General features: G+C 34.5%; 1 protein-coding gene across 8 annotated transcripts in view; it reads left to right on the forward strand.

The window, feature by feature from the left end:
* IQSEC1 (IQ motif and Sec7 domain ArfGEF 1) overlaps positions 1–14,021 on the forward strand; it is a 309,585-nt gene extending 295,564 nt beyond the window's left edge. For 7 of the 8 annotated variants that reach the window (XM_083351704.1, XM_083351706.1, XM_083351705.1 and 4 more), the window contains 3 exons: positions 852–1,028; positions 8,525–8,574; positions 9,850–14,021. In XM_083351704.1, the coding sequence (XP_083207830.1) occupies positions 852–1,028; positions 8,525–8,574; positions 9,850–10,425 (803 nt within the window). In that variant the 3' untranslated portion in view covers positions 10,426–14,021. The remainder of the gene's footprint in view (positions 1–851; positions 1,029–8,524; positions 8,575–9,849) is intronic. The other variant, XM_083351708.1, reaches the window with a different exon arrangement.
* Positions 14,022–14,834: the final 813 nt, after the last annotated feature.

Consider the following 14,834-nt stretch of genomic DNA (forward strand, 5'->3'; position numbering starts at 1 on the left):
GGCTGCATTAACAGAGGAATAGAATCAAGATCACGTGAAGTGTTAATACCACTTTACAATGCCTTGGTAAGGCTTCACTTGGAATACTGCATTCAGTTTTGGTCACCACAATGTAAAAAAGATGTTGAGACTCTAGAAAGAACACAAAGAAGAGCAACAAAGATGATTAAGGGATTGGAAGCTAAAACATAAAGAACGGTTACTGGAATTTGGTATGTCTAGTTTAATGAAGAGAAGGATTAGTGGTGACATGATAGCAGTGTTCCAATATCTCAGGGGCTTCCACAAAGAAGAGGGATCAAGCTATTCCCCTAAGTGCCTGAAGGCAGGACAAGAAGCAACGGATGGAAACTAATCAGAGAGAGAAGCAACTCAGAACTAAGGAGAAATTTCCTGACAGTTAGAACAATTAATCAGTGGAACAACCTGCCTCCAGAAGTTGTAAATGCTCCAACACTGGAAGTCTTTAAGAAGAGACTGGACAATCATTTGTCTGAAGTGGTACAGAGTTTCCTGCCTAAGCAGGGAATTGGACTCTTGTTATTTCTACTCTGTTCTGTTCTAGTTAAAGTTTATTATTATCATAGATAAGTATCATAAAATGAAGAAACAAAGTAAAAGTTAAAATTCACAAATAAACAGTAAGCATGTCCATGATGTGGGAGATATGGGATAAGAGAGTGTGTGTGTGTGTGTGTGTATTTATTTTGGGGGGAGTTACAGTATCTACATTGAGCAGCAGCAATAGCACAGAATTTGCTTGTGTGGCCAAAATAACGCAATTTTGACCTACTGAAATACAGTACACGGGTTTCGATTCATCATAGAGCTCTTCTTTACCTTTTTTTCAGCTGAATTAGAAAAGCAGAAAGGTGTAGTGCGACCAAGCATGTCTCAGTGCTCTAGCCTGAAAAAAGAGTCCGGCAATGGAACATTGAACCGGGCCTGCCTGGATGACAGCTATGCCACCGGGGAAGGCCTCAAAAGGAGCGCTCTTAGCAGCTCCCTTAGAGATCTTTCTGAAGCAGGTAAGCTTTGCATTTCTTCTCTCTTAGATTAATTTTGGAGTAATAGAAGGATGCGCCTGTGAACATGAAAGTCTAGAAATCAATTTGGAAAAATTATATAGTAATTTTTTTCTATTTTTCCTTTGCATTCAAAAATATTAGATTGCTATAGGTGGTTTTTGTATACGTATTTTTAAAGAGGAATAAATGGAAATATATACATTTTTACAAGGAATAATTAGTTTCGCTTTTTATCTTTGCTTTCTTCTATTTATTAATTTCATTAGAAAAAAAATCCACCCAAATCACTGGGTACTGGCTGCTGCTTATGCTTTTTGTGATTGTTTGTATCCATGTAGAATACTGATGAATGAAATTGAGTGAAGCCCTGCTAAATTCTATAGAGAAATACATATCAGACATACCTGTGTGATTGATGCTACTTAATTATATTGCTCAGAAAACAATTCTAGACTTTGTCAAATGTAGCTTACGTTTATATTGTACTGCTATTTACCAGTATGATGGGGGGGAACCATCATGGCAAAGTAGTTACTCCAGTTTTACCTTACTGCTTTGTGGCTTAAAATGGATTGTGATATCAGTTTAACATATATTGATATATATATATATATATATGTTATATACCTGGTTTGGGATTATATACATTTTCTATGAATGCAGGAATTAGATAAATACCCGTTATTACGTTTGGAAATCAGTGGTGCATTTTGCATGTCAAGCAGGACATTTCAGCCATGTGTGCGTAATATTAGACACAGAAATGATTCCTATTGTTGCTACTAGTATTGCTCTGCATTTTAACATCATGCACATCATCTTAAATTAAATTTATCCGTTATAAATACATGATTTAATTAATATTTTTCCTATTTCTTGTTTTCATTACTCAATAAAGTAATATGCAGCTCTCTTAAATATTGGATGTTCATTTTACAGATGTTCTGAATTTAATGTATGATGAGGGATACAATCAATATTCTATCTATAAATCTTAAGTATGGAGTATGAATCATCACATACAAACATTTATTTGCTCATTATTCTTTATCTTTGTAGGTTATATTCTGTTTCATAGCTTTTTATTCACTTTAAACAACTAAGGGAAATTCAGTGATATTTATATTAATTTCACTGAAACAGATTTAATAATTCTTTAAAATGTACTTGTGTGATTTGGATGAAATCTCAGTAACTGTTAGTAATTTCATTTAAGAATGGTTCCACTTTTTGCTTTTGCTTTTCACATGAGAATGGCCACATTCATTTTTAGAAACAGGAATTTCACTGTTGTACTGATTATCTGAGAGGATTATGAATGTATACATTTCATCCTAATAGGAGCTTCTCATTTTCTTATTTCAGACATTATCATGTAGATAGTTTCATCTTGCCTCTTTACAATAAAGAAGATGAATTTTTAATGATCACAAAATAGTTAATATGCCTAGAGCACATGCCATCTGCTGGCATAGGCAATACTGACAGTTGTTCTCCAGAGCCAAACATAGATGTCAGGATGAAGGACTTAAGTGATGAACATATTAATATTTGCTGAACTTTAATATTTTTCAAGTTAATATTATGAAACTTTTATGTTTGGGCTTGTGCAATGCAGTTAATTTGAAAATAAAAATGGAGTCAATTGGGGTGTTAAACATAGAATCAGGCCTTTTCTGTAATAATACAATGGCTTTTGTAGTTACGGGAATGAGTTCAAGCATAAAAATCATTAGGAAATTTCACTGTTGCTAATTTGAATAAAAGAACTAAAATAATGAAATAAATTGTGAGTAGATTGGTAAATGATTAAAAGCTTAAGAGACAATCCAGTTTCTAGACGGATCAGCTTCATTCCTGGAATCTTAATGCAGAAGGTGTGAATAACATCTAGAACAAAGGATTTTTTTATAGAGAGGTTTTAGAGAAAACTTGTCAAAATTATTCCCAAATGTTATGCTTGCCATGTTTGGTTATGCTAAGGATCTCAGCCTGAGCACTAATCTTGGAGGTCACACATGGCATCCTATTCATTTTCTGAGTTTACATACCTTTAATCTGTTTGCCCCATCCAACCCCCAACAGCTGGCATGGTCTTCCTTGCTTCCCAGCACCTTGTTTGCAAGCTTTATCTCCAAAAAAGCTTGAAGGCTTTCACTGGAAAAGGTTTGATAGGGATTGTGAATATAAAGGCAGGCAGATACCACAATTTCTTCTTCTTGGGTCCACATAGAGGAAATCACCTGGTCAGGTCAGGTGAGAAAGGCTTCCGGAGTGTGAGCCAACCTACCAGGCATCAAAAGGTAGAGGCTCTGATTGCCTGAATCAGAGGAGTGTCAGCCCTGCAAAGTAGTTCAGATGAGAAGCACATCCAGGAATACCAGCTCTATCTTTGCATGTCTCAAAAGTACCCCTCCTGTCCCTCACTTTTACTTTCCCCAAAATTAGGGAGGGTCCCTTCTGAGTCACTTTTGCCACTCCTTTTCCTTCGGACTCAAATTTCATTTGTCAGATGACTAGGCTGAGACTCTTCCTCCTATCTCCCAAGATCATTCCCACATACTATTACAAGTTCTCACCGTCAGAGAGATGAGAGAGAGAGAGAGAGAGAGAGAAGGAGATTGCCATTACATGCTTCTTCCATTGTATGAGCTGTGGCTTCTAGCAGCAGTCTGAATGCTGGGAAACTCAGAAGAAGCAACAGCAGCTTCCCTACTAACTTCAAGGGAAGATTGAAGTGAAGCCACAACGGCTTCCAGGGCTGGAGTTTGATTTTTCCAAATCAACAAATGCTATTTAACGTTTATTTTAGGGAACTATAATAGCAAGCGGTACAGAATTATTGTCATAGTTTAACTTCTCAACATGTAGGGTGTTCTGGTGTCTTTAAATCCAATTGCTTTGAGCACTTAAGTTAGATTTCTGAGTATTCTCCAGTAAACATAGCCCTTAAATCCCATTTTATGTATTGAGGTGGGTATATAAAATCAATAATGTATTGATTGGTTGTTCTTTAGGCTGAAAAAAAATAATACAAAGTGCATCTTTTCAGTTGTCATATTCCTTGATAGCATATGATGTAATTTAGGAGCAAGTAGTTACTAATATTGACACTATCTATGGGTATTAATTTTCCTATAATATCCAGTTTAAGTATCTTTTTTAAAATGTGGAAAAAGATATTAGATACACTGGATCACAGAAGGGAATTAACTATGTCAAAATATCAGTTTTGGCACTGATTCTGCTACAAGATACACCCACACACAAATGTATCAATCTTAAATTTAAATGTAGAAACTACTACAGTATATTTGACAGATGACCATCTAATGTCTTTTTGGAGCCCCCCACTTAATTAAAGACCTGAACTTACCAGTTTCTACATTTCTGGAAAATTCTTTGACTCACAGTAGTTGCTGAATTGCTAGTAAAATTATGATTATTTTCATTTTTGTTATTATTTAAAGTAACTCCCCAAAACTTGTATGAAATAAAAGAAAAGGAAAACTTTAAAATATTGAATTTACATAAAAATAATTTATTCTGAAATCTCCCCCTCTTTACTGAATACTTGCTTTGCTGAGTGAGATGGAAGGCATATAATTTAATATATAAATAAGTAATTTTTAACGATATTAAGATGATTTTTTTCAACTGCACTTTCCATAGACCGTGTTTATATAAAGTAGGGGTGTCAAACGTCTGGCCCACGGGCCGGACGTGTCATCCAGAAGCTGCGCCCACCCCATTGCCATCAATGGTGAAAAGGCTCTGATACGTTGTGTGACGTCATGTGATGTTGCTAGTTTGATATGTCTAATATAAAGAGATTTGGGATTCCATGTAACAATGAAAATACAAATTAGAAATACATGGCTTCGCCTAGGAGATGGATTTGATAGTAACAGTACCCTTTATGAAACTATTGAAGAATATTATAACAAATCATCTGATTTTCTGCTTTCTATTGCATAATGTGTTTAATATTTTATTTATTCTTTGCCAGTCACATTAACTGTTTCTGAGCTTCTCAGGCAAAGGAATAATGAGAATTCCTTTTGGTTTTCTATCATAGTATAGGCTTTCTGCCTGTTATAGTAATAAGTAATATCCCTCATACTATAAATATATTTTAGGTTACAAGCATCATATCTCTTCTTTCTGACTCCATTTTTCTTGCTTGCACTTGTGACCCGGAACATCACTATCCATGCACAAGAGGGCAAACGTGAAATGACCCTGTAGTTTGCTGAATTATCCAAAGGAAACATTAGAGAGGGAATAAAAAAACCTAATGAAAACTGGAAAAAGAAGGAGAATACAATTGATTTGTGTTTGCCAATGCTGGCAACATTAAAATGGCTTCAACTCCCAGAATTTTGAGGAAACTGAAAAAGGAGGGTTAGGAGGGATAAATATTAAAAGGATAGCAAGTTTCCTTCTGCATCAGTCATATCTGACTGATACTAAGAAGTTATTTTAAAATGTCTTCAACAATAGACATTGCTTAAAAATCAAGGAATAGATCAAGGAGTTCAATGGAACTGGGATTGAGAACAGTCTTTACGGACATCCTCATAAAAATTGCAGATCCCAACCACCTCCAAATATCTCAGTGAGGAGTGAGCATGGCTAGTGGCACAGAATCCTGAACAACAATTGGAAGTGAGGTTGGACCGTAGAAAAAAGAGATTAAACTCCTGAAGCTTCTGTTCTGCAACATTTTATTCTACATTCTCAGTTGAATCTCATTACTAGATCATTAGATTCAATAAAGAGTTGAAAAATCTTTGCACAACTTACACTGGAACCACAAATATTAATTTTTAACACATGAGTGACCTCTGTGAGAATAATCAAATTTTCCATCATCATCACTGTATCATTAATAGAAGCTGGAACCTCCACCTTAAAATATTCCTGAAGTAATATAGAGGTATTAGTTTGGACTGACTTTTTTTTATCCTAAACACATTTTTTTAAAAAAAAAATCCTAAAAAATATGAAAGTGCATTCAGTAATTATGTTTTAAACTGCCCAGAGTCTCTGCATCAGCGAGATGGGTAGCATAAAAAATTAATAAATAAAGCTGATTTAGGACAGCATGTAACTTCATTCAGACTCAATCACATAGCTCTAACTTTAGGATTTGTATGGGCTATGGAATAGGTTTTACGGTAACCATAATCTAGAATGGAGATTATCTAAGGAGAGCCATGCCTATTTGAAAGAAACCCAATTTAACCAATATTTTATCAGGGTTGTGCAAATCCTTTGAAAGAGATACTTTGTACCATGTGACTGTGCCTACAAAGGATTATTCCTAGATCCAGAAAGGCAGCTGTGTCTTTCTCTGGGCTTACATGCCTGCTTCTTTCCTTTACCTATTACTTCGGTTCCCGGAAAAAGAAATATCTGCTTTAATTCTCTGAAGAAGACATTTTCATTGTACGAACTATCATGTGATATATAAAGCGCTCCTTTGAAAGGCTTTGCACATTTGTAAGTAAAAATGTAACGATGAATACCATACTGTACTTGTTCTTTAAAAATCAGAAACTTATTATACAGAATAATATGGAATAGCTTATTATTGTGAAAAGTAACATCTGAGTGACAGATTTTTATTTTAAACCAATAATTTAAAATTACATTCACCCTATTTATATAATATTCTATTTCAGCATTTCCCAACCTTTAGGAACTTGAAGATGCGTGGACTTCAACTCCCAGAATTCCCCAGCCAGCATAGCATCTTCAAGTTCCTAAAGGTTGGGAAACGCTGTTCTATTTTACCTTAAAATAATAAAGGGTATCGCATAGCATCTCAGAACTTAGGATCTTACTCTTTTTTCCTATTGAGATTCACTCAGTAGAACTTAGGATCTTACACTTTTTTCTATTCTATTTTTTCTATTTTTCTGTTAAAACTTCTTCAGTATCATTGAATTTCACTAGGCATCAATTTCATTCTTGTGGAATTCACTGTGACATTTGTAAAGTAAGAAGTGGAATGCTTCCTTCTTGTCCCTTTGAGTTTGACTTTCGGTGTTTTGTTAACTACTACATACAGAAGCAGATATTATACATCCACCTTACATTATTGTTTGGCTACCTAAACAATAACCATTGCAATGATTAGAATTGTCAGAAAGTCATTAATTAATCGCCCTTAACCCCCTTTTATTCTAAATCTTCATTCACATTTAATAAGGCAGAACCTCTTAAGACAGAAAGTATATTTTCTCTCGAGGACAAAACAAGTAATATTGTTTTCTACTGAACAGCCCCCGTTGGGCTGTTGTTTATATCCATTCTGTTTCCACAGTTGGCACCTTCCCAAATCTAATAGTTAACTTGATTCTTCCCATTTTAAATCTACCTCCTTTCAATTTAAATTTAGAGGCACTCTGAATCATTGAGAGTTGGATGGCATGCAAGCTGAATAACTTATCATTATTATGGCGTAATGTTACACTTCATATAAAGTAAGATTACCATAGAGGTGTCCTGGAATCTCTGTTTTTCCAGGGGAGAGTGGGTTCCTTTATGCTAGGAATCGGCACTCAACAAACTTTCAGTGTGAAATATCTGATCCGAGCATCCGTGATTAAAAAAACCTTGTAAATCCATATGTATATAAGAACTGCACAGTAAACAAACAAATCTGGACATATCACTGGATTAATTATTTTTGTGTGTAAAATTAAATTTAGTTTTCTTTGTTGTGATTATATGAAATCTATTACTATCTTTCAGATAATTATCATGTAATAGTAACAAATCTGTAAGTCAAAATGCAGTCACCATACTTGAAGACCTTGAGTATGACTAAAAACGTTTAAATAGATTTTGAGAAATGCATAGCCATTATTTTTTTAAAAAATACAACTCCTATCCAGTATGGCCATTTTATATGAACATTTACAAGATAACACACACATACACAGATTATTGTTCATATGTATAATTATAAATACATATATTAAAATGCCCAAATATGGATATCCACAAAAATTCATATAAGACAAATTTATAATGAAACTAGTGGCTTTAACTTCTAATTCTTCCATCATAAATCAGGAGCTATGTTCCAACTTGGTCATATTTAAAGCAGGTATCATTGAAATCCATGGAGTATAAAATTATTAATGATTAAACTAAGTACCATAGCTTCCAATAGGCTTATATTACGTCTGGATTCAGCCTCATTAAAAGAAATAGAAATTTTCTCAGCGACTGCTAGGCAATGTAAATTACATTCTTACCTGAGCACAAGGCCCGCTGAAAAATAGAGAAATTGCTTTTGAGTGAGCGTGCGTAGAATTTAATTTTAACTTTGTACTTCTATAACAATTCCTGGGCTATCACAACATGCAGAATTAATCTTCAGGCTGCCAGAAAAAAGTCCTGCAATGCGTTAGGGAAAGTGGCTATTGATTCCCCAGGTCTTGTCTTGGTCTCTAATCTATGGTATTGCATGTCCTGGGCAGGCAAGCGTGGGCGACGCAGCAGTGCAGGATCGCTAGACAGCAATATGGAAGTAAGTAGGAAGTTACTGATGTCTAGCTGGATGTGATGTGCATTTCAAACCTTTATTTTATATACATATTTTGCTCTTTTTTTCTTCTAACATACAGCCTGCCTGCCTCAAATAAAATGCATGCCAAGGCTTTATAGTTTTAGCCATTAAAAAACCAACACTATTTCTGGTCTGTTTAGATCATGCATCATTTTTTTATTTCAGCTGCTGTTATCCCCTTCTGTTCCTGCAAGCATGACTAAATGAATATGATGTGCCCTTTTGCCACTGTCACTCTGGTCCCTTTGTAAAGGCCCGATGATTCTTTGTTACACAGTGCACTTATTGTGCTATTCGTTATTTTAACGCAAAGTATTGAATTCATGCTTAGTCATTCACATTGCTTACTTTCTAATTAAATTGTGAAATGTATGCAGTCGTGACATGGAATTGCATAGATAGGGCATGGGAAAAGAAAAGAAAACAGGTGAATTCAATGTGGATTTCATGAGATTTCATTCATCTTCAAACCATTTATATATTGTTCATGTCTTTGAATTCAGCCTGCAGATTTGTGTGTGTGTCTGTGTGTGTGTGTCTGTGTGTGTGTGTGTGTGTGTGTGTGTGTGTTAAAACTGAATAGAGTGCAGTCCACATAATAGCACACAAAGCATTGGCAGTTAATTGTCTGTAAAGAAAACAAAAGCATCCAGAGACTAACAAGAAATTTGGATACCTAAAGGATAAATAGTTGAAAATACTAGACAGCACATCAACCTGCAAACAAATAGAAGCAATCTATTTGCAAGAACATACTTATTTCCTACATTACAAAGAGAATCAGGCTATTTTAATTATAATTCTACTGAAACATTTACCATGAAATCTGACTATTAATAATGTGTAACTGCCTAATTTAACATAACTGTATATAATTTTGTCCTTGAAGAGAAAAATAAATAATATGACTATATTTTTAGTAGGGTAAAGAATGTAAAGCAAAATCAAACAGTTTGTGGTAACTGATTACTTTTTATGATTTAATAATTTCAGGGTTGTTTTTTTAAGAAAGCCACCAGTAGTTGTTAATGGATCATACTTAGTATTACCCACTTACAACTTGAAAAAAAGAAATTGGCAGAAAAAGAAAGAGACAATCAGATTTCTCCTGCAGTTCATACAGCTATTTCTCCATATGAGCTTTTAAAGAAAACATGATGGTCATTGTGAACTTTTTCTTTTACACATATTTTTAAGATTTTTTTTAATTTTTATTTTCTATTAATTTCTTTTTAGGGGTCCATCATTAGCAGTCCTCATATGCGCCGAAGAGCTACATCAACCCGAGAGTGTCCATCTCGCCCTCACCAGACTATGCCTAATTCTTCCTCACTACTAGGGTCCTTATTTGGTAGTAAGCGAGGAAAGCCTTCCCAAGGCCATTCAGCATCCGGCCCACCACTGCCACCTCAGCACCCTCCCATAATGTCACACCCGCAGCACTCTCCACATCCTCCTGCCTTGCACCACCCGGGTCCGGCTGAAGGGCAGACCCAGGCACAAGTGCACAGCCACCACTCTCAGTACTGCCATATGCAGAACCCACCTCCTTATCACCATCACCATCACTATCATCCGCCCCAGCACATCCAGCATCCGCACCAGTACCATCATGGGCCACACTCGCAGCATGTAGCTCATGCCCAGCATTCGTACCTGCCACATTCCCACACCCCGTATTCCCACGCTCCCCATCCTCCCTTGCCCCCTCCTCATTTGGCACATCCTTCCCATCACCATGCACAACCAATAGCCCCTTCTTCTTCAGCCAGCACGAAGCCCAAGCATAGCGGCATCAGCACAATAGTCTAGAAGCCAGCCAGCCACCCAGCCACAGCTGTAGCTCTAGGCCTAGATGTAAAGGCACTTACAGGAAACAGAAGCAGCCTATAATTCTGGTTATTTTTTTTTTAATTTATCTTAAAAGATCCGAACCAGAAGCAACTTAATTGACTCCTTTGCCTTAAGGATTCAATGGATCAATGCATATTAACCTCACAGTGCTGGTCTTACAGTTCGGTGGTGACCTTTTCCCTCCTTTTTCTCTAGTAGCCTTGAAAATATGCTGCTTGCTGAAAACGTTAAGCTACCTTTTTTCATCCGCATGACCATTTTTAACAAGTAATGAAAACATAACCTACTCAAAATAAAAGGAAAACTATGAAATAAAATTAATGTGGCATTCTTGCTCTTTAATTTACAATGGGCAAAAAATGTAGACCTCATATGGTTGATGAAAATACGTAAGTAAACTCTATGTAATATAAATATATAAATATAGACATATATATATAAATATATATAGATATAGATATATACAGAAAAAGAGAGAGAGAGAGAGACACTGTATAGCTAACATTTATGCTTAGAACAAAGTTTTTTCAGTCCACAAGGTTAGCAATATATACTTTTCCATAATTTCCCTTACAGATAAAGGGCAGTAAAATAGATGAGTAGCAAATGGAAGTGTAGACCAAAAAACTAAGGAACAAATTCCAGGCATTTCAGTACTCATTGAGCAAGTTCTCTGGACTTGAGAGAATAAAATCGTTAAGCAATCTTTGCAAAATGTGCCAAATAACATAGCATATAACTGTGCAATGAAATATGCTTTGTACTTTATTAGTATAATATACTTATTCAGTATTATAACTGTTCTGCTATTTCAGGTAAACAAACTAGTTAAGATGCAGTAACTATACAGTAGCAACATGAGACAACCTTTACTTTAGGTTTTCTCTACATTTTGGTTCCTCCAGTTCTTAGACACTTTAAAGGCTGTGATAACTGTGAACTTACATAGTTTACATTTCTTTTGTATTTGTGTATATTTTAATAAATACACATGAAGATTTACATAGATGGTATTTACATACGCTGCATGAACATTCATCTCAGACCCTGAAATAACCAACATCCATTCCTTTCGGCCACATTGCCTCTTTACCATTTAATACTCGGTTTTTAATCAATAAAAACTTCAGACTTTTTTTTCCACATGAAAGCAATCAGAAACTTGAAAGTTTATTTTAGTATTGAGTATAGATTTTTATAACTGTAATTCCATGTAGCCATGTGCTGGCAGCAGGATTTTCTCACCATTTTTCTCATCACATTTGTTAGTTTTATCCAGCACTCAGCAGGCTGAGTCTCTGCTCGAACTGTCATAGTCCAGTTAGTCCAAGACATCTTGTAAAATCCAACTGTGCTGTTGTTGCTTATGTGTTGTACTGAGTCATTTGCAAGACCATATATATTTCTTTGTAAGCCTAAATCCTTTTTTTTAATAAAATAAAATCATACATGGAGCATACTTTGTAGTTTCAGCATTTTGAGCCACCTCAGTCACGACTTTACATCTAAAAGAAAGAAACAAAAGGAACCGCAGAGCTGCACCAGCAGAATTCTGACTGTTGATTTAAAAGAAGAGGAGGAAAAATGTTCCAGTGAGAGATGGGTAAAGCCAAAAAAAAAACCTGATTATTGCTTCTGAAAGAAGTTATAACGTATGAAACATCTTTCCTATACTGGTGATTTCTGATCTCCAGTTTTCTTCCCTCATTTTCTAATATATGGATTATATGGAGTACCAGCAAAAAAATAAGCTCAGTAGTTTTGTTAACTTTCATTCAGCAGAAACAACCACTTACAATCTGTTTAAATTTGACAATTATTTCTTATGCAATATACGGCACCTTTTCCTGTCCTTGGTTTTCCCTCCATCTAATTTAAATTCATAGGAGATTTTAATAAAAAATAATGTTATTATCCAAGCTGTCCTAGATTGTGCAGATTACCTAAGAGGGAACCTCACACCCAAGAAGCTCTACACAATTAAATTTGGGTTTTCTTCTTATAAGGAATAATACAACTGTATGCATGTCATCTAATGTTAGTAGTATTGAGGCTACACTCTCCATAACATATATTTGCAAAGTATTTCAGTGTTACTGTTGATATTAGTTGAAGTAAAATGTTAACATTTAAATATGTCAGCTTTTCTTCAAACCTTTGTACCAATAGTAAGTTGAATTGTAACTTATAAGTTGTTCCAGAAAAGATATGATAGGGATTTTTTTTCCTTTATGTTGCTCATTGTATAATTTGCATATATCAAAAGCAATGGACTGGATAGTCATTATTTTACATTTCAAGCATTAATATCTGTATTATCTATTTGCATATTTTAAAAATGCTGTTCATCTTTTATACTAATTGTTTTGATATTCCAGGAAAATCAATGAAAGATTTTAGGTTTCTAGATTCATATGCATTTAGTTAGATACAGGTTTTATCTTTTATAATTATACAGAAAAAGTAATCATCACAATTTTTGATGATTAACAAATATAAAAAAATATTCAATAAATCCATTCAATCAACATGTTATTGCAGAAAAATCCAGTGTTATTGCCATTTAGACAAACCATCCAAGGAAGGGAAATACCTCTAGGTTTAAAAGTAAAAAAAAAACTTCTTGTTTTGGGAAACAAAAGTAATCATTATTACAATTTATATGCTACTGAAGAAAATAGATTTAATTTTTAAAAGGTAGATATTGGAAAGTATTAATTATGTTTTCCTTATTGATTAAAAAGCAGTATAAAGCACTACTGAATCACGTCTCTTTCTCTCAGTGAAAACTGTTAAGAAAATCGGACCTTGTAAAAATATCTTTTCTGGGACAACCATTAATTATATATTTCTTTTAATTAAAAATGAAATGTAAATCAATGTAAAGAAAACCAAAGTTATCCTATTATAATGTAAATGTCTTGTATTGCTAAAAGTCTTAAAGCATAACTTGTAGGATGATTTTCCATCAAGCACTGCATGCAGCTGAAACCTGGTTTTTAAATGAGCTGAAAAGCAGTCAGCAGCTACTTAACAATGACACTTTACATGTTGACTTGCTGTTTCATATACAGCTGTGCATTTTCTGCAATTAAGCATGAGTTTTGCTGTTTCCATTGTAAAATATCATCACACCTTGCCTGCAAAAAAAGTGTGTACATACAAAGAAAAAATGATCAATCATAAGATACAATTTTGAAGGAGGGAAAAAGCGGAGTGGAAACAGGACCAAGTAGGAAGAATTAATTCTCTAAACTGTATATAGTGTGTAAATTAGTATTAATATAAGTCTGCAGTCACTTTACAGGTTACAATGCAGTACCTGTCTCTGCTAGGAACTAAATCCCAGCTTTGAATAGTATTGAACTGTTAGAATTAGATTGAATGCAGACTGTTAAAAGACTTCAAGAAACATCATGCTCACGAGAAGCTTCTGTAAAGGGAGATTCAAGAGATTTTGTAACTGTTGGAAAGGAAAGAGTGCTTCATTTTAATATGCATTTGTTTGTAAGTAGTATCAGACTTTATTGTTGTTAAACTATAACTGTGATTATGTGGGAAATCAAATAAATCACTTTGAACTCACCCAGTTTCTCATTCTTTGTAGAACATATATTTTTTCATATTAATTGAATAAAATTATTTATGCCACTTTAATTCTTGGATATCTCATTTTGCATTGTTTTAAGGAGAAATACTACATTCAAAAGACGGATTACTGCATTTATTTATTCATTTCAGATAATGGATCTGCAGTGTACATAGTATTATTGGTAATCATTATGCAATGCTCACTATGGATCATCTGCTTCACATCAGCTACAGTACTGTTCCCTTATAATCAGCATAAGGAATATTAGTAATGTTAATATTAATGACACAAGGGGAAAAAACCTATAGGCTTGATTTTGACTAGTCAAGAGTTGACTAGTTGAACTGGTGAATAGAATTGAAAAAGATTTGCCAGATTTGAAAAATGATCAAATGATTCAAAGTGTGTAGTGTGTGTGAAGAAGATGAAGAAATAATAGATAAGACATTCAGCTCATGCAAGATCACACCAACTGAGTATACATGACATAACATAGTTGCCAAAATGGAGCAATATTACTAGAACATGTACCAGTAATGAAAAATTGGTGGGAACATATAGTTGAAAAAGTAGTCAAAAATGAGTGAAAATGTGGGATTTTCAAATCAGACTGATAGTCTTGGCTCATAACACACCAAATTGCCCACCCTTTCTTCTTTTCAACTTTGAATGAATAGAAGAAAGTGTAGGCAATTGATATGTAATACCAGGTGACGGTAGAGTGGAAGGCAAGAATTGGAGAATATCAAAAAGTATCAAGGTCTGAAAATCAAAG

The sequence above is a fragment of the Vipera ursinii genome (genome assembly GCF_947247035.1).
Source record: "Vipera ursinii genome assembly, chromosome: 2".
NCBI classification, from domain to species: Eukaryota; Metazoa; Chordata; class Lepidosauria; order Squamata; family Viperidae; genus Vipera; species Vipera ursinii.